General features: G+C 45.1%; 2 protein-coding genes across 2 annotated transcripts in view; one reads left to right on the top strand and one right to left on the bottom strand.

Annotated features, from left to right (window-relative positions):
- Nucleotides 1-7,888: 7,888 nt before the first annotated feature.
- PAX9 (paired box 9) lies at nt 7,889-21,967 on the top strand (the record flags this gene model as incomplete). Its single annotated transcript, XM_034992309.1, is given in 4 exon segments — nt 7,889-7,917; nt 7,919-8,562; nt 11,526-11,668; nt 21,638-21,967. Coding segments are annotated over 4 exon segments (1,071 nt in total), but the record flags the coding sequence as incomplete, so codon positions are not given.
- Nucleotides 21,968-22,614: 647 nt separating this feature from the next.
- The window catches only part of SLC25A21 (solute carrier family 25 member 21), a 483,415-nt gene continuing 479,286 nt past the window's right edge, over nt 22,615-26,743 (bottom strand). The window contains exon 10 of the mRNA XM_034992345.1: nt 22,615-26,389. Within this exon, the coding sequence (XP_034848236.1) occupies nt 26,328-26,389 (62 nt within the window). The 3' untranslated portion in view covers nt 22,615-26,327. The remainder of the gene's footprint in view (nt 26,390-26,743) is intronic.

Raw genomic sequence — 26,743 nt, 5'->3', positions numbered from 1 at the left:
GCAGCTCGGCTCCTCCTGGTTTGTCCCCACTATAATGGTCTTAAAAAGAAACACCCACAGGCACACGCCACAATGAATCCCCTAGAAAGACAAAGGTAAATTTCTCTGCCTGGGGGCTGATACTTCCAGAGCGCTTGGGGAACCATAAGGGCATGTCCCGGCATCCGGGAACAGATGCCGGCGAAGAGCAGCTCATTCCCGATTCTTCTCGGCCCGCGCAGTGCCCCTCTTCCTGCAGTTTGGCCGCGGCGCTCCCGGGGACGCTTCGGATACCCACAGTAGCTGTGGTCCGCTCCCGGATGCCCTGGAGTAGCCTGGGTCAGGAGAAGACAACGCGCCCAGCCAGAGCCTGATCTCGATTTCCTGTGCTCACCTGATCAGTCAGACATCCTTGGCGGGAGCGTGGAGTGTCTTGGAGTCTATGCCTATAGCGAGGAAGCGTAGAGAGCAGGCCCTCTTTCCCCGCAGGCTCTCACCGTCCCCCCCACCCCCCACACCCACTGATGGAGAGGGGAAAGGGGAGCGTCCAATTTCCTTGCTGACACTTGCGGTAAGGGGGCTTTTCTTGATGGTTCAGCAAGAGCTCTTCCAGCAGAGTAGGGAAATGGGGAGAACAACGACACTGGGAGCACGGTGGGGTTCGCATTCCCATCTACTTAATTAACAGTGTGATCTCATTTAATCTGTTTTGTGGGCTCTTATTTAATGTAAGTCTCTGTTTTATCTCTTGTAGCACTGGGAAGATATCTCCTTTATATGGTTATTGTGGTGCTTGGATGTAGTGAACCCTCAGCAAATGGTGGGAGGAGGTGGAGAACCGTGGTCTCATCACTCCCTTTCCCTTCGAGGATCCTCTTTGCAGTTTCTGGTTTTCCCTCCCCAAAGCAGGGACCGGTCACAGAACCTGGTCCTGAGTAACCCCTGGGGATTCCAAGAAGATCCATTCTGCAGTGCTTGGAAGATGAGCTTTGGGTGGATCATGAGAAGACTGATGGTCGAGTTTGCCTTGGAGAGTGGTAGAGAAAGGTATGGGGATTTGGAACCCAGTGAGGAGTTGAGGGTGGAGAAGGAACTGGAAGAGGAAACTAAAAACTTCGGGCAATCAAAGCTCCCATGGATTTTCAAAGGCCTTTCCCAACCTTTGCAAAAATTACTGTGGGAGCGCGATCAAATCTGACACCTGTAGGTGTCGCTATGACGAGGTGACTCGGCCGGGAGAGAGGTAGCCAGGGACTCCCAAGACCGCGGCAAATTTTCCGGGACTCCCAAGACCGCGGCAAATTTTCCGTGACTCCGACCCTGACTCTGCTCCCAGCCCCCGCTTCCTGTTTTCCGAGGGATGGTGAGGACAGTGCAGCAAGATTATCTGCTTTCACGGTCCGCGCAGGGCTAGTTGGTGGTGGACTTCGTCCAGAGAAAGAGACAGGTTGGAAATCCCGCACCTCAACCGCACCAAGCCGGGCAGCTCCACCAATCTCTGTCCATTGCCCGGGTGCGAGGACTCCCCGGGAGGGAACCGCGAAGTGAGCCAGCTTGTTCTCTGCATCACTGAAAATGGGAGGAACGCTCGTGCTTAGCTCCAAGACTGGCCCACAGGTTGATTCTGGCTCCCTGAAGCCTGCAAGGCAACCCCAACCTCACAAGAAAGGGGCATTCAATGTAATCTGACCGAGATGGGGACCCCGAAGGGTGTGCTTCAGAGCCGAAACCAAGGCTTAGAGGTGCGGCCTGGTTCGCATTTATCTTTTCCGGACAGCCTTTGGGCCAATCGGGTCCTCGAAAGGAGGCAGCCCCACTGCCCTCACAGGCACCCTGAGGTCAGGGTCTTTAAGAGCCCCGCAAACCTGCTTTTCCCACACGCAGCTGCAACTTTCTTGAGCTGCTTCAGCTCAAGGCTGTCAGTGACGGCGGGCGGTGTCCTCCTCTCGTCACCGAGCGGTGTGGCTTCTACAGACGCTTAGACCCAGGCAAGGCGAAGTGCCTCCTCCCTCTGACTGGAGGCTCAGCCCGGCCTCCCCGAAGGGATCTTCCCTGCCCCTGCCCCCAACCGGGACCCGTCCTTGATCGCACTTGCGGGGCGGCAGCCACAAGTTTTGACCCTTGCACAAAAAATGTGTTCTCTTTCATTTGCGGATTTAATAAACAAATGTAACCATATCACATGGGGCTCCGCGCCGTCCTTCTGAAAGCAATTCCGCTGTTGAAAACTGAAAAATGGGTGTAATTTGTGTTCAGAAAGTGATGTTAGGGTCATGGCAATTTCCCGGGCCGTTATTTATTTTTACTTTAAAGTCTTTAGGGAAGATTTGCTTATATACTCGGAAACCTTCCAATGCGAGGGTACCAGCAATCCAGTTCGCCTTCAACGCGGGGGGTGGGGGGTGGGGGTGGTGGGGGTGGAGGAGAACAATTACTGAGTGACGCTAATATGGGGAAACTGAAAAGAAATGTCGATTGTTTTTATTGTAACAGAAGGAGTGAACAAACAGAAAAACCAACCCCGGGTGATCGGAAACAGGCAGGCGGGGAATTAAAAGCCGGTTTCGGGCGGCAACAGGCCCCTCCCCTGCCCTTGGAAGGAGAAAGCGGGTGAGGAGCGCTCTCGGCCCCGGGGGCCATTCCCACGGCCCGCAGCGGGATTTCCGCGCTCTGGCGGGACCCTGCTTGCTACGGCCCTGTGGGGAAAGGGTCTTGAATCCTAAGCATCGTCGGCAGGAAGGCGGAGAGGCGAAAGGGAGGCTTTGGCGATTCTCGGAGAATCTTCTGGGCTCCTTCTGGAGGCCGCCTCCCCCATCCCCCGCCTCCACTTGGGCTGGTTCGTCCCGCGGCGTCCGCAGCCGGGCTAAGTCCAGGCCTGCAGGTCAGTGTGTGGGCACCCCCACACCCCAACCCAGGGGGCCTGGCTGGGGCTGAGGGCCCTGGCGGTCTTTCTCTCCCTCGCCCCAACGCTTTTCCCTCTAGCCGCCGCTCCCGACTCCGCCCGCGGCTCCACGCGCAGGTCCCGCCTGGCCCGCAGCTCCGGGTGGACCTCGCTCGCCTTGGCCACAGGGTGCGCTTCCGGCTGCCACGTGCCGCAGCGGGCGCTGGGAGGTTGAGTAGGCGGAGGAGCGGCCGCTGACCCCGAGGGGCCGGGACCGAGCGGTGGGCAGATCCGGGTTGGAACGCGTGGCCCCGGCGTTAGCAGCGCAGTGTGGCGAGGACTGAAGTCCGGCCTCTTTTTCTCTACGCCGCGCTCAATCTTTCATTTACCCTGAAACAGCTCCCTTGGGAGAACCGGACTCGAGATCTTGTTTCTATCTCATTCCCTCCTCACAAGGCTGGAAGAAGTCACTGTGCTCCGAAAACCCGTCCCGGAGCTCAGACCCTGCCTCCTCTCCTTCCCTGGAGCTCCCTGGGCAGGGCGAGAAGCGGGCACCGTCGCCTGTGCCTGCCCGGGGTCCTGTCCCCAGGAGGAGGGCAAGTTGTTAGAATCTGCCCCTTAATGTTCTTCTCTGCCAACTCTGCTCTCCATAAATGCAACCGGGAGCAACAGGACCCTTCTCACGCGCACACGCACGCCCTCTCTCATTCTCGCCCCCAGCCGCAGTCGTAGCTGACCTGTAGACCCCGGGTAGCAGCCCAGGGCGTCGGTCAGGGTTGCAGAGCTGGGGAAGAGTTCCCCTCCCTCAACAGCCTGTAGCGCCGGGGTCTCACCTTGGCGGTCCCTGGCCGGGCGCCGTCTGCCGGGCTGCGCGAGGGCGGCCTCGGAAAGAGCTAGATTCCTGTTCCTTCTGGTTGTCTCTCCTCAGATCCCGCTAGTGCCGAGAGGGGGGCGCCACAGGTTACCGTCCGCGGCACTGCGACCGCTGACAGATTTATGAAGACTTTACAGCATCTGGCCTGGGCCCGCAGTGGCAGGGCAGGAGTCCAGCCCAAGGGGTGCGCTGCGAGCTAAAGTTCCCCCAGCCGCGTGCTCGGGCCGAGCTGACCCTGCAGTCCCCGGCCCTGGCTCCCCTCTGGGCCGTGGACACGTCTGTCCCCGTCGGTGTCGAGCGTAGGGTTTCTCTCCACCCCGTGTAGCCCTCTCCTTCCCACCCTCCCCCGCTAGCTTCCAGTCTCCCACTGAGTAAATATTTACCCAGAGAACGGGTAGCCTCTTGGAGGAGGCCTCGACAGCACCCTGGGAAGGGCTTTTGGCTTCTCCCCGGCCTGTGTCAGCTGCAGGCCTTACTGGTTGTGTTTTGGTTTGGTCTTTTAGAAGAAATTCCTTTAGCAGACATTTTTTCCGATCTCTTTGTAATCTTCCGGGTCCGCAGCGGGCAGTAACCAGGGAGCGCTAACCCCAGCTGCCCCTTGGCTCTTTCTCGAAGTCCTGCATCCCTAGGCCCACCGTCGAGGCTTACCAGCCCTTTAGGTTTCTCTCTCTCTCTCTCCCTCCCGCCTGCCCGCCTCTAGCCCTCGAGTCCTCTTTCCCCTTTTCAGGTCACTTATCCCTCGCTCGGGCTCTTCGATTTGCCTGCTACCTGACCATAGCACTCAGTGTGCGGCCCCGGGAGGGTTCAGCATCAGCACCTTCCTCTAGGATCCCTCGCCTCGATCTGGCCCCTGAAGCTTCGACTGTTTTTGCCGCCCAAGCTCGGGCCTCAGTTTGCCGCGGGTTCTTAGTGTCCCCAAGCACCGATGATTCTTCGTGGGCTGCTGGGAATGCGCTGAGCTGAGAGCACCGAACACCCGCAACCCGCGGGCGTGATGACCGCCTGCGGGGCTCCAAGGAACTGGGGGAAGGGGTGCGCCACAAAGATAATGCGCGGCCGCGGCCAAGTCCAACAGGTGGAAATGGAGAGAGAGTAGCAGACCTGTTTGAGAGCACGGGACAAGTCGGGCAGCTGAAGGAGTTTAGAGGCAAACGAGAGGGATTTGTGTTCAGGTCCACCTAGCCGGAGCTCTAAACAATGGGCGAGTCTTTGGATCACTCCGGCTTGGTGCTGTAGAACCACTAAAACCCTCATAGAGCGCATAGACCCACATCCGGGCACCGGGTCTTGCCAGCCAGAAGGTGGAACCGCCCTTAACGGACACTGCAGCCCAGCAAATTCCGCGAGGAGCTAACTGAGCTCACGAGCTGAGTCGAGTCCGCGCGAGAGGTAGCTGTGAGTGTCTGTGGGGGGAGGGGTCAGGGAGCTTCTTGATCGAGAAGCCCAGAATGTTCAATCTTTCACAGAAACCTCAGTCGTAGGCACCTCTCTAATATCTCAGTCTCAATTAATTTGCACCCAATCCCCAGGAAAGAATTGCTGTATTAAAAATCTTGGATTCTCCAAGGACCTCTGCGTGGTAAAATACCAGGCGGTGCCAAACAATAGGTATTTGGGGTCAGACCCGGGTGAAATCGCTATCAAGTCAAACTGCGAGATTTTAAACAATTGGAACAAACAAATAAAAAGACAAGTTCAAGTATTTCTAGCTGTGAGACTTCTAAAAGAATTAAGGGTGTTTGAATGCATCTTTATCTTTTCATTCTTCTTACCTATAAACTTGAAATCAGACTGCGGCCCCAACCACAGAAGAATGGGGATCTGGAGGTGGCTCTTCGTTTCAAAAAGCACAGATGATCATTCGTTTTTCTGGCTTCTTGTCACTTACTGGCCCCGAATCTGGGCCCAGTCAGCTTCCCTGTATGTCGTAGACCAGAGCCACACACACATCCCTCAGGACTGTGGGAGGATCAACAGGAATCCTGTGTGCACAAGAAGTAGCAGTATCAATATCCTCGACCTGAAGCAGTCCACACACCCAAGTTCATTAAAGATGTTCCCCATCTTGTTTTTAATCGTGATGAGCGTTCTCCATAACCCATACTCAAAATGTGATTAACTTTGGCTGCCAAAAAGAGTACTGTACACTTTAGACTTAGTGATCACTTTAGTGATCGAAAGTGAAAATTCAGAAGTAGGTTGACTCTCAGGGCCTCTGGTAGCTAAACAGAAGACGGGGGAATTACATAAATGTGCAGGCTCGGTGTTCAACTTTCTTGGGACCAAGTCTCTTTCATTAAACAAACCCCTTTTGCTGCGGTTCGCTGGTGAAGGGAAGACGGCAAACCTTGGCATCAAGTACCAGCAGACCAGCAACCCGGCTGAGCGCAGTGGCGCGCTGGCCTCCAGGGAGAGTGCCTCAAGCACAGGCAATCGTCGACGTTGGCTGTGAGCTAGCTTTAGCCGCGTGTGCTTAAGTTCTCCGCATATCGCGCGCGGCCACATCCTGGAGTCTGTGTGGCTAAGGTTTGGCCCCGCGCTCCTGGATGAACCTACCAGAAACTGCGTTGGGGGGAGGGGGGAGGCTAGTCCCGGGAGCAGGAGAGGGGTCTCCACCTGGCGGTCACAGTGGCCTCCACCTCTGGCTCGGCCTCCCCTTAACCTCCTGGTCTCTCCGATCGGCCTACCGTCTCACACCTGAGCTCTCGCCACCTGGCATAGGCTGGAGTGAGGAGGTATCATCCCCCGGTAATAGCGTCCTTCTCCAGACAGCCCCTGGAGGCCTGCATGACAGGCTATTCTAAGAAGCACCCCCCTCCCCCACCCGACGGTGGCCCCCACCTCCCACCTAGAGTTTTAACTTAAATTCTGAGGCGTCTGTTTTCCCCTCCCCCCAAGTCTCCTCAACTCCTTCCCCCTTAGAGTCTCTCATATTCCGACCAAATGATTTCATTTGCTTATTCAGCATTTTTATCAGCTTGATTTTGTTGTCTGTTTGCGCTGCCCCTAGGAAGGTGTCAAACACCCATTTTCATTGTATTTAGTCACCCAGGTGCAGAGCAAGCTTGAAAGAGACAGCGGAAGGACTTTCCCGGACTGCACTGTCGCTCAGCGGCCCGCACCAATCACCACGCAGCTTGACCTCGGGCCCTCCTCTTTGAGGGCGTGTCCCCAGTGAGTGATAGACGGAGCCGCCCGACCCAGCTCAGGCCAGCCCACGTTGCTGCTTAGATTGAAATGCAGAACTCTAGCCTCTTTCAACGGGGCACAGACTTCCTTTTACTCCTTCCTTCTGCACTCTCGCCGCCTCCTCCTGGGAAGAAGCGGAGGCACCGGCTGCCCGGGGCAGCGGCAAGACGGGCCACTGAGGCTGTGCGAAAAGTTTCTTTTTGGGAGCTCGGAACTGGGGCCCCGTTGGTGTATAGCTCGGAGCAATGGGTGAGTGGCGGCGGGGGACGCTGTCAGAGCCGGGAAGGGAGGGAGGGAACCAGAGGGCGAGGGAGGAAGGGAGGGAGCGCGAGGGCGCGCACCACTGAGCGCTCACACTCTTCTTATTGACTTTGCTCGCGTTCCTACAAGTTGTTAGAAACACGCTAAGGGTCAGGGCACACAGCAGTTCAGTATGAACGCTGGCTACTGGGTTGCTGTTGATGCCATTTTCTGATATTAAAGGAAGAGAGCGGTGGCATCAGCAAGCTCCGTAGCCTCAGTGCGGACCAAGTTTTGTTTCACACAAACTCACGCACTCAGAACAGGAAAAAAAAATCCAAACCAACTGTAGTTTCTCCTAGACCTTGTCTAATTGCTCCAGGCCCCAGGCGGGGCGCTGGGGCTCAAGGGGTAGCAGCCCAGAGACTTTAGCGCCGAGAAGCCAAGAAGGAGCTGGTTGCAGGCGTCAAGACCGATTTCCCCGCCTGCTTCGGAGGCTTTTGAACACTTGGAGCGGCCCCGCGTCTCACCACTTTATTTGCTTGTAGTGGCCGCAGACACCACTGGAATGGGGGGAGGGAGTCCGACTCGACCTTAGTGGTTTGGGGCCATTGGGCAAGGCTCGGGGGCAGTAGGGTTTGGGAAAAGCCCAGGTCCCGAGTCCCGGGTGGGTGCATCTGCCCTGCCTTCTGACGTCGGCGGAGGCCGAGTGGTAAACGGCTGTCCCAAACTGCGGGTGCGCGTCCCCGCGCGCCGTGTGTTCGTTTTGCAGAGCCAGCCTTTGGGGAGGTGAACCAGCTGGGAGGAGTATTCGTGAACGGGAGGCCGCTGCCCAACGCCATCCGGCTTCGTATCGTGGAACTGGCCCAGCTGGGCATCAGACCGTGTGACATCAGCCGCCAGCTACGGGTCTCGCACGGCTGCGTCAGCAAGATTCTGGCGCGCTACAACGAGACTGGCTCGATCTTGCCAGGAGCCATTGGGGGCAGCAAGCCCCGAGTTACCACCCCCACCGTGGTGAAGCACATCCGGACCTACAAGCAAAGGGACCCTGGCATCTTTGCCTGGGAAATCCGGGACCGCCTGCTGGCGGACGGCGTGTGTGACAAGTACAACGTGCCCTCGGTGAGCTCCATCAGCCGCATCCTGCGCAACAAGATCGGCAACTTGGCTCAACAGGGCCATTACGACTCATACAAGCAGCACCAGCCGGCACCACAGCCGGCGCTGCCCTATAACCACATCTACTCGTACCCCAGCCCCATCACGGCGGCCGCAGCTAAGGTACCCACGCCGCCCGGGGTGCCTGCCATCCCCGGGTCGGTGGCCATGCCCCGTACCTGGCCCTCCTCCCATTCCGTCACCGACATCCTGGGTATTCGCTCTATCACCGACCAAGGTAAGGGCTCAGGGGCCGGATGGTGTGGATGTGCAGAGCCTCCCTCTGCACCCTCGCTGGTGTCTCTGTATCTGCGGCCTCCGGGCCCGGGTCTATCCCACCACCTGAGGCTTTTTCCTTTGGAAACTAAGGAGTCCTCCCAGGGGGTGTTCTGATCTCATTAACTTGAAATTCATGCCCTCCGTTTCCTTACCACACACAGTCTCCTGCCTCATCTCAAACTACCAGACCCATAACATCCCCCCATCCCCAACACATGGTTCGCATTTTCCACCCTCCCCCGCCTCTCGCGCCGCTGCAGCCTTAGACCGGCTCGCTCACTTGGAGAGCGCGGCCCGGGTCGGACTTGGGGCGCAGCCCGGGAGGCCTGAGCGGGCGTGGGGCTGCTGGCTGCAGACACCGCTGCGGGCAGCTTGTTTGGGGATCAGATGCGGCCGCGAGGAGTTGGGCACCCTGTGGAAATTGCAGTATTCTTGGATTCTGGCAATCAGGCCAAATTTGCTCAGGCAGGAAGTTCAAATGTCACCTAATTGGTTTCATTCTTATGCTTCACTTCATTTTCCTCGGAAACGGAGGTCCCGAAGTTACTACTAGTAACTTGCATGTTACTGCATTGCTCTTTCTGGGACTAATTTTCTGCTTTATTTCTCTCTCTCTCTCTTTTTCCTATCGCCCCCACCTCTGGCCTTTACCTTAACAGACTTCACTATATGTATCTTAGGAAGTGGCACCAACCACTGCTGTGATGGGAACAAAATGCAGGGTGATTTCATCACGTCCTCTCTTCTTTCCTGGTTTCCCCAAGCCTGTGGATTCCCTTGAGGGCCCCCAAGTCCCTGGGGATGCAAGTGGACATCTAGTACCTGCATTTTCGGCGGTGCCACCCCCACTGTTCCTTTCCTTTCTCACCCTTGACCTTGCTGGTACCAAGTGTCTTTTCTGCTTGGTAAGAACCATTCCCTGAGCCCTTCTGCACAGTTGGGCTTCCACAGACCAGACTTTGTTTTCCTTTACTTCATAATTAAACAAAACAACAACAACAGCAAAGAAACTGGCATTAACTTCTTTCTCGGTAGGGGGATAAAGTCAAAATGTCTTAGACACAGAATTTAAAGAATACAGAGAACAGAGCCCACCGTTTTAATTTCTTAGCCGAAAGTTTAAAAAGTGCAGGGGAAAAATTAAGTAGGGAAAAGGGGGGGAATAGTTCCTTTAATTGTTTCCTGCCTTTTTCTGTTGCCACCACATTGGCACAATTATCTTTTTAAGTAATTAAAGCAGAGCCCTGATTTCTCATCTTCTTGTTTGCTGCCTGTGAATTTACAAGATTCTTCCAGGAGCTCAGTTTTGTCTTATTCGGAGCTGGTTGGAGCTTTAGTTGGAGAGAGTTTGCCCTTGATTTATAGGATAAACTGACCTCACTGACATTTAAAGGAAGCCCCTGTTCATGGGAAAGTGTGAGATCAGCAGAAATGGGGGCTCACAGGGGGATCTCAATTTCTTAAGATAACTTCAGGCTTGTGCCCACCGATTGCCTTTTGTCTGGGAAGGCAAAGAGAGACTGGCAGTTCTTTGCCAAAACACAGTTTCCTGGTGCAAATTGGAACACAATCTAATTCTTTGGAGGGGGGGAATAGGGAAAAAAGACTGACAGAGTTGATCTTCCCTGGGGATTCTACAATCAGACCAAGTATCAGTTGGAAAAGTAATGGATTATATGCAGAGGAGCAATTTTTTATTCTAGATGTTGTTGATTCTGGATGCCAGCTTTAAACAACCTGTTTTCTGACAAATCTGTGACTATAAAATGATTATCTCTATAAGTGATCAATTCTACAAATGATCATTTCTACAAATCAAAGCACCGTGTCAGATGGAAGTATTTAAAATCAGGTTGTAGTGGCTTTGTCAAAACTTCAGTCCTCCACCTATAGGTTCCAAAGACAAAAACACATTGCTCATAGTCTTCAAATACCTTTTCTTTAAAACTGCACTAAGTCATTTAAAGATGGCAGTGATTCAATAGGCACACTTCTAGGTATTGTGGTAATCAGTTTACAGCATATAATTTTCTTTGTATCTCTATTAAAAACATAAAGGATAAATGACAGCGTTACTCCCTTTTTAAAAACACTTAATTCTGCCTTCATTTCCTTAACTTTTTATTTCATTAAAAAAAAACAACCCTCTCTCTTATAACCTTACCACTGACGCTGGTGGCATTTACAGTGGTAATTGTAGTATTTACTTTTTAAGTTATATGCACATAACCTCACATACTTAATGTGTAGACACAGAGCATCAAAGGTCGTCACATATAAATTATGCACACACAAGACAAACTATGCATGTACCTTTTGCATGTGCATTGTGGGCATCTTGTAGTTACTTGTTTGCAAAGGACTTTGCAGGTCTTTTGTCTCCTCTATTGACGTAAGTACTAGATCCCCACAGCACGGTGAGCACTTTTCTGGATGTCTCTGAGCACCGGCCCAGGCCAAGGACGGTTAGGCCAAGGGCGCTCCTCTCTCCCTTTTCAGTCCGCACCAGTCCCCGTTTTCGTCAATCCCGAGTCGACCCTGGGTTAGGACTGGGACGAACAGCGCATCCAGCTTCACGTGTTTCATTCCTCGATTTAGGAAAACTCTCAGGTTCCTTGCATTCGATTTCCCGGGGGAATGAGGAGGGGCGGAGGAAATCAAAGGCTGTTGAAAAAGGGGGGGGAAAAGAAAATCTTCCCGCAGGCGTGGGTGAAGGAGCTGGGAGAGGCCTACTCTGAGGAGAGTAAACTTCGCCGGGCCCTGGGCCTGGAAGCCGGCGAGGCCGCGCCTGGGCCCGGCGCCCCCGGGAGGTCGAGGGCAGGGGTCGGAGCCCTGGAGCTCGCGGGTCGCGGCTTCGCGCCGCGTCTCAGGAGGGGGCGCGCGGGTTGGATCTCCAGCTTGACGCCTTCTCCTCCTCCCCAGGCGTGAGCGACAGCTCCCCCTACCACAGCCCCAAGGTGGAGGAGTGGAGCAGCCTGGGCCGGAACAGCTTCCCGGCCGCCGCCCCGCACGCGGTGAACGGGCTGGAGAAGGGAGCCCTGGAGCAGGAAGCCAAGTACGGCCAGGTGAGGAGGCGAGGGCCCCGCCGGGTGGGCCGCTTGGCGGCGGGGTCTGGGCGACGGGGGGCCCGGTTCCTTTCGGAGCCTCGACCTCGGGGAAGCCCAGGCCGAGCACCCGTCACTGCCGGGCGTCCCATCCCGGTCGGCGGAGGCGGGACCGAGGCCCGGACCGTCCGCGGCGGAGTTGAGGCCTCGACCCCCCGCCAGGAGCCCAGGAGCCCGGGGGCTGGGGCGGTGGAAGCGCCTCCAGGCCTGCGTGGCCTCTGCAAGCGCCGGCAGGCCGCGCCCGAAGCCCACGGCGCTGCTCGCACAGGGGCTGGTGACCCACGCGAGGCGCGTCCGCAGGGCCGGGCGACCCCGCTGGGTTCTCAGGGCGACGCCCGCCGAGCGCACGCCTGCGGGTCTGTGGGCTGCGGGGTCCGCACGCTCGGACATTGCTCGGGCCGCGGCTCCCCGAAAGCAAACAAACGAGGCTCGCCCTGCGATAGTGGAGAGAGGGCAACCAGATAAACTTAATATTACCATTTCCCGATTGAAGGTCACGGTGTAATCTCCCAAAGGAGGTTTGTGAGAAAACCCTCAAATTATACGGGCCGGCTGTGGACCGCTTAATTTTTCCTTCCCTCTGTTCCTCCCCCGACTCTGCAAAAGAAAAATTAAAACACTCGTGTTTTTTTTTTCCCCCTGAGAAAAACTAAGCAACCACCACCACAAAAGCCCTAGAGTTTTGAGTCTAAATTCATCACCAGGACGGAGTCCGGAGCTCAAAGCTCTGAAAAGCAAGCAAACAAACACAGATCTTAAGGCAGCCTAAGGTTTCTTAGAGCAGATCTGGGTAGATTTGCAAATTTCTTAATACCAAATTCTAATTCCAAAGCCTCAAAATACCCAATTTTCGTTTTATTATTGTGAAGTCATAGAACTCTTAGTGTTTTCTTATCTGTCAAAATCAGCGTTTTACTTGTTACTTTTGTTCACTTGGGAAAAAATCCTAATCCTTGTTTTCTCGAACAAACCCCATTTCCATTTCCTTTTCTCTCCCTTATTTTGCTAAAACAGAGTCAGATACATATTAGTAGCTCTCCCATGACAAATATCCCAGAAAATAGCAGCGAAGAAAGAGTCCCTTTCCTGAGTATGTTTCTACTGTAAAGAATACCAAGGAGAAATTATATGAAAACTTGCCATTTTCTTTTATAAAAAGCCCTTCATTCATAAAGAAGAGGCAGTATAGCATTGGTTAGGAACTCCGATCTTCTGGTACCATTGTCACTAAAGCAAGTTATTTAACCTTTTAGCACCTCCATTTCTTCATCTTTAAAAGGGGGAAATAATAGTCCCAACCTCAGGAGATGTTGTGAAGATTCAGTGAGATAATGCAGCCGTATGGCACATAGTAAGCTTCCATTTAATAGTACCTGTGGTTATAAATGGCGGTTGGAGATTGACTTTTAAAAACAAGCAATTTTTTTTTCTTTTGGTGAGAATAGACTTTGTTCAGAGAGCTCATAGCCAAAAAGTGCCAAGGCATTTTGTTACAAACGTTAGAAGGAGTGTTTTTAAAGCACCTAGCATAGTAGCAAGCATTTAATAGGTGCTCAGTAGTTTTTATTGGGTCATCATTTGTTATAATAACATCAGGAAGTAAAGAGTTGAAAAATAGTTTTTAATTCTCACATGTAGTTGATAAACCCAGTTTATATATAAAGCAGTGTCATAATTCAAAAATCCTTGGTTATTTCATTTTTTTCTCCCTTGAATTATAGATCTAGTGTTTATACTCATTTAGAAATGGTTAATTTATACACACATATCAAAACCACACAGACAGGTTTAAAATAAAAATAGAAGACTGATTCAAATAATCTACTCTGTATATTCTGAACATTAAAATTAATTACATTTAAATACTAAATATTATATCACTAAATTATGAGATTTATAAAAGCAAGCAAATGAAAGACACAAGTGGCCAAATAAGTATTGTTCTAAATACATAAGAGAACAAGTTAATTTTTTTTCCAGAAGAAAAAGATATTTATATCTTAAATTTGGAAACTTCTTTTTTTTTAAAGATTTTATTTATTTATTTGAGAGAGAGAAAGAGAAACAGCACAAGCAGGGGGAGGGGCAGAGGGAGAAGCAGACTCCCTGCTGAGCAGGGAGCCCTGACAAGGGGCTCAATCCCAGGACCCTCAGATCAGGACCTGAGCTGAAGGCAGACCAACTGAGCCATCCAGGCACCCCAAATTTGGAAACTTCTTAATTGCAGTATGCTAATCTTCTGCATTGCCATGTAGTAATATAATTCAGATGATGTAAAATTTCAAAACTTGAAAAGTTTCTAAGCACAATTAAATCAGTGGTTACTCTATTATAATTATCAAAATTGTGCTTAATGATGAAGGTGTGCTGAGTAGGCACAGAAATTGAGGCTGTGTCATTTTGTGAACAGTTGTGGAATTTAGACATTGATTTCCTTGAGTGTAAAATTCTATACTAATACTTGCTCATAAATAAAAAAGCAATGGTAAGGTGTGTTGTGTGTATATATATGTGCATTTCTCTTACCAATATTCAAAGGGCAGCTTTATTTTTAAAAGTTATTTTTCAAAATGTTATCAGCATAAGTACACTTTTACAACAAAAATGTAAACTTAAGAAACATTTCTCCTCTATTTGTATTATGAACAAAATTTGAAAGCTTTTGACAAATTCTCAAAAATTATGCACATAATACTTTCAGGGCACTTATAATTTTTATTAAATAGTGCAATATTATCTGTTCCCAGTTTCAATTTAGTATATAGAGGAGGAAATTGAGAATTCAGAATCCTAGGAATTAGAGCATAATCTTTTCCCAGAAGACACCTGTAAAATTACGAAAGGGACTGAATTGACAACTGATTGTAGGTACGTGATTACCGTAATCTAGAGTTTCTATTTTCAGTTTAAACTGCAAAAAAAAAAGAAAAGAAAAAGAAAGATGCCTGATCGCTAGTAATTAGAACCTTATGGACATTTCAGCTGTATACACACCTATCTTTTGTTTTTTAAAATACTAATACAGAATATTCAAACTTGTCTTACTGATTAATATTACATTGAAGTCAATATTTTATATTACCATTCAGAAGTACTTATTATCTACCCTTTGGGATAGAAGAACAAGAATATTTATTTGTTTGGCTTTTTTCATCTGCATTTAATATTGGGCCAGAAATCCTTAATCTCATCTAATTCTGAATGGCAACCATGTTCTCTTGTTCTTTTTTTTTTTTTTTAAAGATTTTATTTATTTATTTGAGAGAGAATGAGAGAGAGCACATGAGAGGGGTGAGGGTCAGAGGGAGAAGCAGACTCCCTGCCGAGCAGGGAGCCCGATGCAGGACTTGATCCAGGGACTCCAGGATCATGACCTGAGCCGAAGGCAGTCGCTTAACCAACTGAGCCACCCAGGCGCCCTGTTCTCTTGTTCTTGATGCTGGTTCTCTTCTGTTGAAAACAAAATCTCTACTGAATGCAATTGCATGGCAAAGAAAAGGGGGGGGATTGGAATATATCTACCCTTTTACATCGTACTTAGTGAATTAATGCTTCATTTAATTTAAAAATTCTATAAATAGTTGTATAGTTCTTGAAACATTTTCTACAATTGGGCATACTTTCTCAGAAAAAATATATTGCATATCTGGTACTCTAACTGAAATAATCTGAATGTTAGATTTACAAGCTTTGAGTATCTCCAATTTTGGGTAGTGTATGTTAACTCAGACAGCAAGTTTAATATAATGTTAGCTACAGATTGAAATGCAGAGATGGGGAATAGTCTATACAAACTTGAACTTAAGAAAAAGTTTAGTTTTAGAGTTAAACGAGTTGTGAAAATGGTTGGATTCGGAGGCAAATTAATCTGGAATTCTTACGGAACATTCATTTGTGTATTGTATTTGAAATAAAGATAGTATTTCAGAATCATGAATATAATTTTCTAGTGCATTATTTTAAACACTGGTTGTCCTTGCAGACATACTGTTTTCATGAAAATATAAATGAAGTTGTACTGGATTTTTCATCATATGAAATAAAGTTAATTTTTGTCTTAAATAATTTATAATTTTATAGAGAATCCAACTGTTGGCAAATGCCAATAGAGAGACTTGAAATTCATGATGTTATCTATTATGAAAAACATTCCTTGACCTGGGTTGCTTTTAACTATTTGTGTCTTAAAACAAGATTAATGATTATGTAGTAGTAAAATGTGTCATATAAAATACAAAAAAAAGTAATTTGAAATTTTTTCAAGGCTACCTTAATTTCAATATTTTGGAAACATAAAACTTAGGAAAAAAATTTAAATAGCAGCTTTCCATTACCTAAAGACATTTAGATCTGCAGTGTGATAACTCAGTATAAATAAGATCTTTTTGGATGAATGTTGAAACCATACTGTACAACCGTCATTTCACTTTCTGAGATTTGTTTCACTAGGTCTTTGCATAATGAACTGGGAAGGGTAGAACAACAGTCAAACAAAAAAGATTACAAAATCTTGTTTATTCTCCAATCTGAAACTTTCTTGCTAATGATATGGAGGCTAAATTCTAGGTGAAGCACATCTCAATTTGTGGCTAAATCTACTTTATGATAAAGCCAAAGTAAACTCATTTTATCATAAGGGGAGGACCAGGTAGAACTGATGAGCGGATGAAAGATTGTGGGTATAGGACTTGGCAGTGCTATCTGCATTTTCTTCAAGAGAGAAAATGTTGAGTAGACAATGCCCTGAATGTGAAGACTACTGGTCTATAACTTGTAATTTCCAGACAGTTGTCATACCAGTTTTTTTTTTCTTCTTGTGGTCAGAAGTGTTTGGATATTAATGCATTTCCATTTTCGGGGGGCGGGGTGGTGAATAAATAGAACAAGCATAAATCAAATAGTGAAGGGCTACGTTAGAACTTTTTATTTACTTTTTTCAACAGCTTTACTCATGTTGCTTACTTAAAGTGTAACACCAGTTCTGTGATAAAGAGTGTCTAGTTTTCCTGATGTTGTTTTGTTTTTTTTTTAAAGCAAGAGTATCGCATCTTCTGCTTTCAAAAGGCTGCACTAACTTAGGTATACAAATGATTATGAAACACCTATGACGTGTCCAGTTTTATGAGGATGTTGAAATGATTAAGGCAAACTCCTGTCCTCAAACTGTTTGTAGTCTAGCTCTCGGCTAATACAGCTTCTCAATGTACTAATTTAAAAACATATTTTTAAAAAGTGACAAATCTATATTTCTAACATTTTAGAACAAGTAAAATGAAAACTCATGCTTTCATTCAAGCCTTAACTGGACATTGTATTTTATGTGTTTTTTTCTAGACTATTTCCTTTAATGACAGTGAGATAAAATCTGTCTTTTTCTAAAAACATTCAACAAAGCAAGTAACTTACTCTTTTTAGGGTATGCAGTTTGGTATATTTTACTTTGAATTTGTAAATCTCATTCTCAAAATTATGTAGAAGAGAGTTTGCTTCAGGGAGGATCCTTGTATAGTTCTCTGCGGGGAGAGGATTCTCATGGCTTTTATGGAAGATCCACATAAAAAAAGGGGTTGATGGATTGAGGTCTTATTTATGGAATCTTTAGGTAAAGTAATTTTCAAAAATGAGATTTCCATTACATGCCCATTGCTGGGGTTTCATTTGGAAAATTTGTTTACTCTTCTCTGGGGATTCCGTATGTTGGTTGATTTATAAATCATATTTACAATCCAATTAAATAGAGTAATTTAGCATGTTTGCTCCCACTATATTTATGGTGTACATTTGGTAGTCTCTACTTAGCCTAACTAGCTTTTCAGATTAATTACATGCCCTTCACTGAAAACATTAAACAGATTTGGGAAGTTTAAGTCATGTACTCTTTTACTGGAAAGAATAAACAAACATCAATGCTACCTGTAGTTGTTTTCCTTTGTGGTGGAAAATTTTACTATTCAGTGATTGCTTCATAAATAACAATTACTTTATCCAGTAGAGATTTATATCTTTTACTGATGTCATGTTTCAAAATTAATGGAAAATCGATAGGTTTATTGAGTCATTAGAATGAATGGATAGTGAAGATGGCAGGTACATTTTAAAGCATGTTTTTCATCTCATCTTTCTTATGCTGCTTTTCCTAAATTTCTAAATCTGACCTTTAAAAGTAAAAAGGAAAATTAAGACAAAACTTTTTAGCCCCAAATCTGGGTCATAATTTAACCTGAGGGAAAGCTAAGAGTTATTTTTATACTGTTTGAAGATTTCTGTGGGTTTTTTTTTTTTTTCTTTTAAGCAAAGGCTTTTGCCTCCTCGGCAAGATGAGATCAGACCTCCTTAAGCTTCCCCTCTTACTCATCCTTTCTGCAATACAGAGGGACTGCATCACTAAAATGACTCTAAATATGTTGTGGATTTTAGAGAACTTTGAAAACTTAATACTAATAGTAATACTAACATAAAAGCAAATTTGGTGCCTTAAGTATGAGCAATTGGACAAATATGGAAAAAATTAGTAGTGTTTATTTTATGCTCGACAAACAAATGTAGTCACAGAATAAGTAAGGCACCTGAAGGTAACACAGGCCTAAATCCAGGGTTCTACCTCCCCCTGAATCCCAGGAGCATTATGTAAGATGAGAGTTCAGTCCAGCCCAGTTTCTCAGTGGGGGGATGTTTCAGGGCCAAAAGAAGTGGGTCCACATAAGGGGACTGGAGACATTGCAACAGAACAGCCAAATAAAGGGGGCACATCAAGGAGCAATTGTTCCAAGGGCAAAGGTGTAAGGGGAGGAAGGGGAAGATGACGAAGCAAGTGTTTCAGAGGAAATGGTAATTGCGGATGATAGAAGAAATGCTAAGAAAAAAGAATGGGCAGGAAAAATTCAGCTGTCATGAAAATTAGAATTCATCAACACATTTTTTTGGCTAACTAGAGCATTGTTTCTGTCATGTATAATGTTAAATAGTTTAACCTTATGTACTTATAAAGTGTTGAGCAAAGGTTTTCACTATTTCAAAAATAATTTTAACCTTAACATTCTTATTTTATGGGGGCACCTGGGTGGCTCAGTCGTTAAGCGTCTGCCTTCGGCTCAGGTCATGGTCCCAGGGTCCTGGGATCGAGTCCCGCATCGGGCTCCCTGCTCGGCGGGAAGCCTGCTTCTCCCTCTCCCCCTCCCTCTGCTTGTGTTCCCTCTCTCGCTGTGTTTCTCTCTGTCAAATAAATAAAATCTTTAAAAAAAAACCAAACATTCTTATTTTATGATTCTTGGTGACATTGGTGTCAACAGTATAAAATATTAATTAATCTAGAATGGAAGAGGCCAATACAGATGCAAATACGTTTCTATAAGTGGACTAGAATAATTCCTTTTTAAACTCATTTCTTATGGGTTATTGGGAAAATCGTCCACAAACATGATTGGAACTATAATCTCTATGCAATGCTAGATTTCTTCTGCAATTTGATAGCTATCTTACTTATCTTCTGAGAGCCTTAGAGTGTGTCTCCTTTGAGCCATTCTCTGATGAGCCATCCTCAGAAAGGGAGAAAAGATTTTTTTTTTTTTTAGAAGTTAAACAGAATGAGGATCTAACAATGAGAATGGGGTTCTAGAAGGAGAATCTTTTACAAGATGTTATCTCAAAAGAAGCTCTAGTTTGATATTAAATTGTGTCTGTCTTTTAATTGTCCTGGAAAAAGCAGGAAAAGATCTGCTACAGAGGATCCCGTGTCAGACAGGGGTGATAACTTCTTCTAACACATGACCATTGACTTGCCAATTGGCCCAGGGTAAATGGCTAAATTCCTTAATCTACATTCTTGCGTATAAGAAGAGGCTAAGATTTCATTTATATTTTAAAGTGATGTGCAATGATTTCTTTGTTAAAAAATAGAGCACCTGGGCGCCTGGGTGGCTCAGTTGGTTAAGCGACTGCCTTCGGCTCAGGTCATGATCCTGGAGTCCCGGGATCGAGTCCCGCATCGGGCTCCCTGCTTGGCAGGGAGCCTGCTTCTCCCTCTGACCCTCCCCCCTCTCATGTGCTCTCTCTCTCTCATTCTCTCTGTCTCAAATAAAGAAATAAAATCTTTAAAAAAAAAATAGAGCATCATCCTATACATTTTTTCAATTGAACATTGCATTGTAATCGTTACATATTATCTTATCATTATTATAAACCCAGTAGTTTATAATGAGTTACAATTCATCAGTCTTCATTATTCCACAAAATATGTTGGATATTTCTTGGTGCCTGGGACATAGGACATACTCAAAAAGCCTTAGTGTCCTTTCCCTTTCCTCTGACAACCAGAACAGGGGGTATGTGTTCTTACAGACCGAGTACATAAGGATAATCCCTCTACTTTTATTCTTATTTCGTCAGAAATCCATGAGCAGTGTTAAGTCATACCCATGTGTTTATTCTACTCTCTGTATTACCCTAAACTGACAAAATCATTTTTGAGAGCCCATCATTGCATACTCATAGATGTGGAAGTGAAAATAATAACCAAATGAATTAAATTGGAAAATAATTTCTGTGTGGCAGTTGAATTGGGAAAAGTATCTAATTAACAGACGTCTGCTTTTCTTCTAAGGATTGAATCAGTTTTACTACTAGTAATTCTAGTATTTACATTACACTCTCACTAGGAAATATGTTGATATGTTAATTCACATCACATCAGGGAAAAGATTTACTCTTTATTTCTAAATAATGTAGAAATTGAGGGGAAAAAAATAAGTTACTTGGAGGAGGATGCCAAGTGTTCATGCCAGAATCAGGATTAGAAATCAGGGTGTTGGGGCGCCTGCGTGGCTCAGTTGGTTAAGCGACTGCCTTCGGCTCAGGTCATGATCCCAGGGTCCTGGGATCGAGTCCCGCATAGGGCTCCCTGCTCTGCGGGGAGCCTGCTTCTCCTTCTCCCACTCCCCCTGCTTGTGTTCCCTCTCTCACTGTGTCTCTCTCTGTCAAATAAATAAATAAAATCTTAAAAAAAAAAAAAAAGAAATCAGGGTGTTTTTGTTGTTGATAGTAACAGAACTGACAATAATTCATGGGATGCCAAGAGAGTGCTGGTTTCTGGGCAGAATCGCTTGCCAGGGCTGCTGCATTTTGTTTGCAAACTAAGATTTTACATTTCAATTCATTTCAAGAGATTTATCCATGTAGCTTTTAAAAATTCCTATCGCAGGACCCCAAAACTTTGCAAACTGATTTTCCAATTTTAAAACCACACATACCCAGTTCTTTTCTATTCCAAGAGACAGTTTCCTTTTTGATAAAACAGCTCTGGGAAAAAATACCCCCAATCTTCATGTAAAAACTCTTACAAGACAACTGCCTGATTTTGCATGTCCTTTGTCCAACAGGCATTTTCAACCTGACATTTTAAAATATGGCCCATGTTTTATTTAACAAAGGTCGTGTTCATTTTGAGTTTCTAAAGTGACAGCCTACACTCTGTGCCCTTCTTTACTGGAAATGAAAGCTACACCAACCAGGCCCTTCACCAATGCTTCAACAAAAGAGCCTAACAAAACCAAAGTACAGGGAAGGTTGACAAAGGCATTCGGATAGCTGAACAGCTTCTGAGAGTATTTAATCACCATTAATTCTTTCCTCACCCTCTATTTCCTTCCTATAATTCCAAATAGCAAAGCAAATACTGTGAATTTTCTGGTTGTAGCCTCCTCAAAACGTCTGTGGAAGGAATAATGTCTTGTCTTTTGGCATTATGTTTAAGTAGCAAGCCTGGGGATGCGTGTAGAATGTAAGGTTCAAATAAAAAAAAAAAATCAGGAAGTAGAGTCAGAATATTGCTGCTACTACTCCTCAGAACTTACATTCTGCCACTTTCTGAAAACCGGTGAAATGTCAACTCCTGCAATGTGATTACCTTCACCTCTTCTCTTTTCCTACTCTCAGGCACCAAATGGTCTACCCGCTGTCAGCAGTTTTGTGTCTGCGTCCAGCATGGCTCCTTACCCCAGCCCGGCCCAGGTGTCGCCTTACATGACCTACAGCGCCGCTCCTTCCGGTTATGTGGCTGGACACGGGTGGCAACATGCCAGTGGCACCCCACTCTCCCCCCACAACTGTGACATTCCCGCATCGCTGGCGTTCAAGGGAATGCAGGCAGCCAGAGAAGGTAGTCACTCTGTCACGGCTTCTGCACTCTGATGGGAAATTCTGTCCGCGCGGCAGCTTCACCCCGTCTCCCCTCAGCACACCCTCCCCCTCTTCCCTGGTCTCGGATCCCACCCCTCCCGCCCTCTCGCCCCCAGAGCTGGCTTAACGGACTCACATCCTTTGTGCTGATGACACTTAAATATTTCTTGCCATAACTTCTCTCTTACAGAAAACCTGACATGACTTTAGGATTTGAAAACAAAAGCAATCTTAAGGATTTAATGAGACATTCGTGTTGCCCACACACTGTTTTAACGTAGCAAAGAAACCTGCACCCCTCAAAGGGCTTAAGGAACTTTTAACACTAGTCTTTGGTAAAACCACATGTGTATATTTATTCTAAATCAACCTGAACTTTTGAAACGTGCAATTGTTGAGATTTTGCAAAATCAATAAAGGAAAATACATATAGAAAAAAAGTTATGCTACACCCTCTAATCAAATAAGGTGACCAAATAAGCTTTAATTCATCATTAGGAAACTAATCAATAATTGACTTGTTTGAGTGATGCTTTGTTTATTCTTAAGAGATGACCTATTTTGTTGGAAAATATAATGTGTGACACAAGCAATATCTGAGTTTAGCTCCTCCTGGTGTTTTGACTTGGTTCCAAATACAATAATGTTTATATTTTCTATTAGTTTGTAAATACGGACTCTGGATGGTGCATTTGTGTTTTCATTCCATGGGACATGCCCCCTCCCTCCCACCCCCATCTATTTTTTTCTTTCTTTTTGCAAAGGTGACTTTCTGGCAACGTCTTTGTCTCTGTTTGGTGGTGGGCTGCTCGGGCTCCTGGACCTGGACTTGCCCCAAATTTTGTGTGTGCAGTGAAGGCTTCAACACCTTATGAAGGACCTTTTCTTTCTACAGCAGAGGACTCAAAAACAGATTAAACAAGCCAGTCTCCCATTTTGTATCCTAATCAAACAACACACATGCCAAGCATATAAAGACATGAGGGTGGAAAATATCTGAACAAGGCGGCTTTAAAGGAAGTCACTTAGAAACTTAAGTTTAATGTGAAATGCTTTGCAAAGACACTTAAAATGAACTTTATATTAAGAAAACCACTGTGAAACTAAATTGTACTGTTATTGTTGGCTTACCTGTGTCTTCAGCAATCTCAGCCCCAAATTATGTTGTAATTTAAAGAAAATGGAAAATTCTGCTCTAATGAATGTAAAAACGGCTTGCTGTGAAGTTTACATTGTTGTACAGAAGCATGTTTCACATGTAGGTAAACTGGTGGTGGTATTAGAAATACAAATGCTATTTAATTTTTTTTTAATTCCCTTTATTCATTTCTGGAGTTACAGGACATAGTTTAGCTGATGAGTCTTTCTAGACCAATGGGGTTTTCACTTTAATGTTAATAGCAGCGCTGTGGGGTATACGTGTGTGTGTGTGAGCATGTGCTATGTGTTGTATTTTAAAACAACTGCTTTTCTTGGGCAAAATTCTACAGTTTTTCTCTTCTATTTAGAAAGTTCTTCCTGCTTGGCAATATGTAGGCTTGAAACTACATTTTAAAAACATTGGTACAATTCATCTATTGGAAAATTAATATATTGTGGGTTTTTTTTTTTTGGTATTAATTCTGTGCAATAACTAAAAGGGCACATCACTAGATGTGGATGTTAAAGATGCATTCGTGAGGTGATCCTGCTTTCTTCCTATATGTGCTGTGCACAGTCTACACAGCAATCCAGTTCCGTCACATCGGTTTCATGGCTTCACTTAAAACTCAGATGGCTAGACGAGCAAGGCTTTCAGATCACTAGCGTATAAACAGTAAGCAGATTTCTGACACGTAAGTTATATTCGAGGAATTGCTTGTTTCAAGCAACAGATATCTTATAGAGAGAGCTTTGAACTGCATTTATTTCTAAAGCAACCAAAATTCAGTGCTACAAACAGAGGATTATAACTTCAGGAGAAGAATAAGCAGAAGGAGCAGATGAACTCTCAGGGCCATAGTCTTCCTTTGATCTTATAAAACTCCTATTGACATCTGGAGTTCCCAGTCTGGTGAGAAAATAGACTATAAACTGAATGGAACAAAGATACCAGTCCAATATTTTGGTGGAGACTTTAAAACCATAACCATACAGGGACTCTCCTGCCGTCCAGAAAAGCTGACATAAGGTATAGAATTATCCCTTATCAGATAGTTTTTAGATGGCTACTAAGAGTCTTTAAAAAAAAATACCAATCATTTGTACGGAAACACAATGAAATATTATCTTTATCTAAATTAAGAAATCTCTTGTTAATGCTATTTATAATTTTTTTCTGGTTCTTGTATTTTTAAAAATCTGATGTTAATGATATCAAGATTTTTTTTTCTTCTCTTTTTCCCCCAGGTCTTGTCTTAGCAACAGTGAATTCACATGGCGTAACTTAAGAAAGACAACAGAAAGCTAAAATACAGTTTGCTATTCAAAGCAAAATATGATTTAAAGCTACTTTTAAAAATTAGAGAAGGAAAATGGGATGGGGTACGGGATTGGGATTGTTTGATTTTTAAACGTTATTATTATTGGCTAATGTTGACATATTTCCTTTGTTTCTTAGGGGGTAAAAGTGTTGTTTTTAAACTGGCAAATGCACTCTTCAGAGATCCTTTTCCATCCCATTCACAGGGAGAGGTTAAAGGTTCAATTTCATGGCCTCTATGTGGGCATTTCTCTCCCTCACAGGATGCAAGAGCATTACCTGCAAGGATAGAATGCAGTTGTACAACAGACACATTCTTCTTTCTCTTGGGTTTTTTTTTCTTCTACTTTTAATGACCTTCTTATGAAATATTGGGCTGAAATATAAATTAAAAAACACGTTGGAAAGGATGTACAACCGAAGGCTGTGTATGTATATACAGTATGTTAAAAAGCCTTTATTTTTATACTTCAAATGCTCTAAATTAATAAAAAGTAATAATTATCATGTTATCTTTTATTTTTTCTTTTCAAAATGCTTTAGTGACCTAGTCTCTTGGTGCAAATAGCCCTCAGTAGTAGTTAAGAACAGGTGTCATCTAGAACGGGCAGATATTTTTGTTGACTTTAGCTACTGAAGTAGCATCATTTCAGGATGCAAATACAAAATCAAGTTTGGTGATATCAGTGCCAAGGAGATATTTCTTAGAGTGCATGTTAGTACAGGAATTCTTGGAAATGCTAAGAATGTACTTCTATTTTGAAACATTTTCCCCTTCATAGTACATATTTTAACACTACGGATAGTTGACTTCACACCTGAAGCTGTCACTTAAAACTAATAACCTGGAAATGTAGTTTTACTCTAAACATTCTTTTTAAGAATGGCAGAGTTAAGAGTTCTGAACAAAGCTGGATGTGGGCGCCTGGGTGGCTCAGTTGGTTAAGCGACTGCCTTCGGCTCAGGTCATGATCCTGGAGTCCCGGGATCGAGTCCCGCATCGGGCTCCCTGCTCAGCAGGGAGTCTGCTTCTCCCTCTGACCCTCTTCCCTCTCATGCTAATGAGAGACCAATGAGAGACTGGTTGTCTCTCATTCTCTCGCAAATAAATAAAAAATCTTATTAAAAAAAAAAAAGATATCTGGATGCAAATACAGACAGCACAAATGGGCCCAAGGAGTGGTTCCAATTTGTGTTTTAATATGAAAATATTTCAGCAACAAAAATTGTTTTCAAAGGGAATTATGTGAAGGAAATTTCATGTGTTCTATTTGCCATAAAAAACTTCACGTATCAGGATTTAAAAATATGACCTGCTTTAAACAACAGTGCAAAATATAAAGTAGCTTTGGGAAAATATAGCTGTGATAATGTATTATTACTCAAAGAACACCACCAGATTTAAATTTTAACATAAAATTCATCATTTTAAAAATGCCATTTTAGTGTACTTTTCCTTGTGCCTTTTAAGTATTATTTATGGGAGAATTTAATTCCTTATAAAAACTGTTCAAATTTTGGCTTAATTTATTACTCTAAGCATTTCTTGACCTCGTGGGAAAAAATAATTATCGATACAATGAATTTTCTTCACGAAGCAGTGTAAGAGGAATACAGATCACAAAATTTATATAGCTTTTATGAAATATATCTGATTTCTATGCTATTTTCTGTGTTCGATTTATATACCTCATTACTTCAAACTATTTTTCTTTGCACAGATTTATGGATATAGACAAAACTACAGTCTCAAATTGTGTAGAGATAATTTTTGAAGTATCAAAATAGGTTTTGTTCTTGAATAAACTGTTTCCCCTTAATAATTGTACATAATTGTATAATTATAATTTTTTTTAACTCATCCTCCCACCCCCCTCCCCTCTAGAATGTGTATAATTATAATTTATAATCATATCAGCTGAGCTGCTAGTCTCTCCTCATGGTGTTGTAGGGCAAACATCCATGATCTCATTATCTCCTAGGCAATCACCAGTTCTCCTGAAGCCAGGAATAGGTGTATTCATAAACCAGCAGCATCACTGCACCACCTAGAAAAGAAAAGAGCTGGTTTTTATCTCAAATCCTGCAAAATAGTTTCATTTTCCCCCACTGGGTTTCTGAATCTGCGAAGTCCCATGCAGCCTATCAATCAGGCAGGGGCTGTGTAGACTCATCAGTCCCTGGGCTCTAATACATCGATATAAAGCTATTGTGGAAAATTCTCAGAGCAAAATCAAGACCATCTTGAGTCTCCAAATACATTTTTTCCTCATGAGTTTCTGTAACTTTCATCATTTCTCATCAGATTCTTTTCCAGGCACTTTTAATTTTTAAAAGTAAATAAATATAGACACATTTAGTCATGTAAGGGCATGTGGCGTTCCTGCAAACAGAAACCATTC

This window comes from Mirounga leonina, unplaced genomic scaffold, assembly GCF_011800145.1.
Source record: "Mirounga leonina isolate KUSES-001 unplaced genomic scaffold, KU_Mleo_1.0 Mir_82, whole genome shotgun sequence".
Classification (NCBI taxonomy): Eukaryota; Metazoa; Chordata; class Mammalia; order Carnivora; family Phocidae; genus Mirounga; species Mirounga leonina.
The sequence above is the reverse complement of the archived record's forward strand: the minus strand, read 5'-3'. Positions and strand labels throughout refer to the sequence as shown.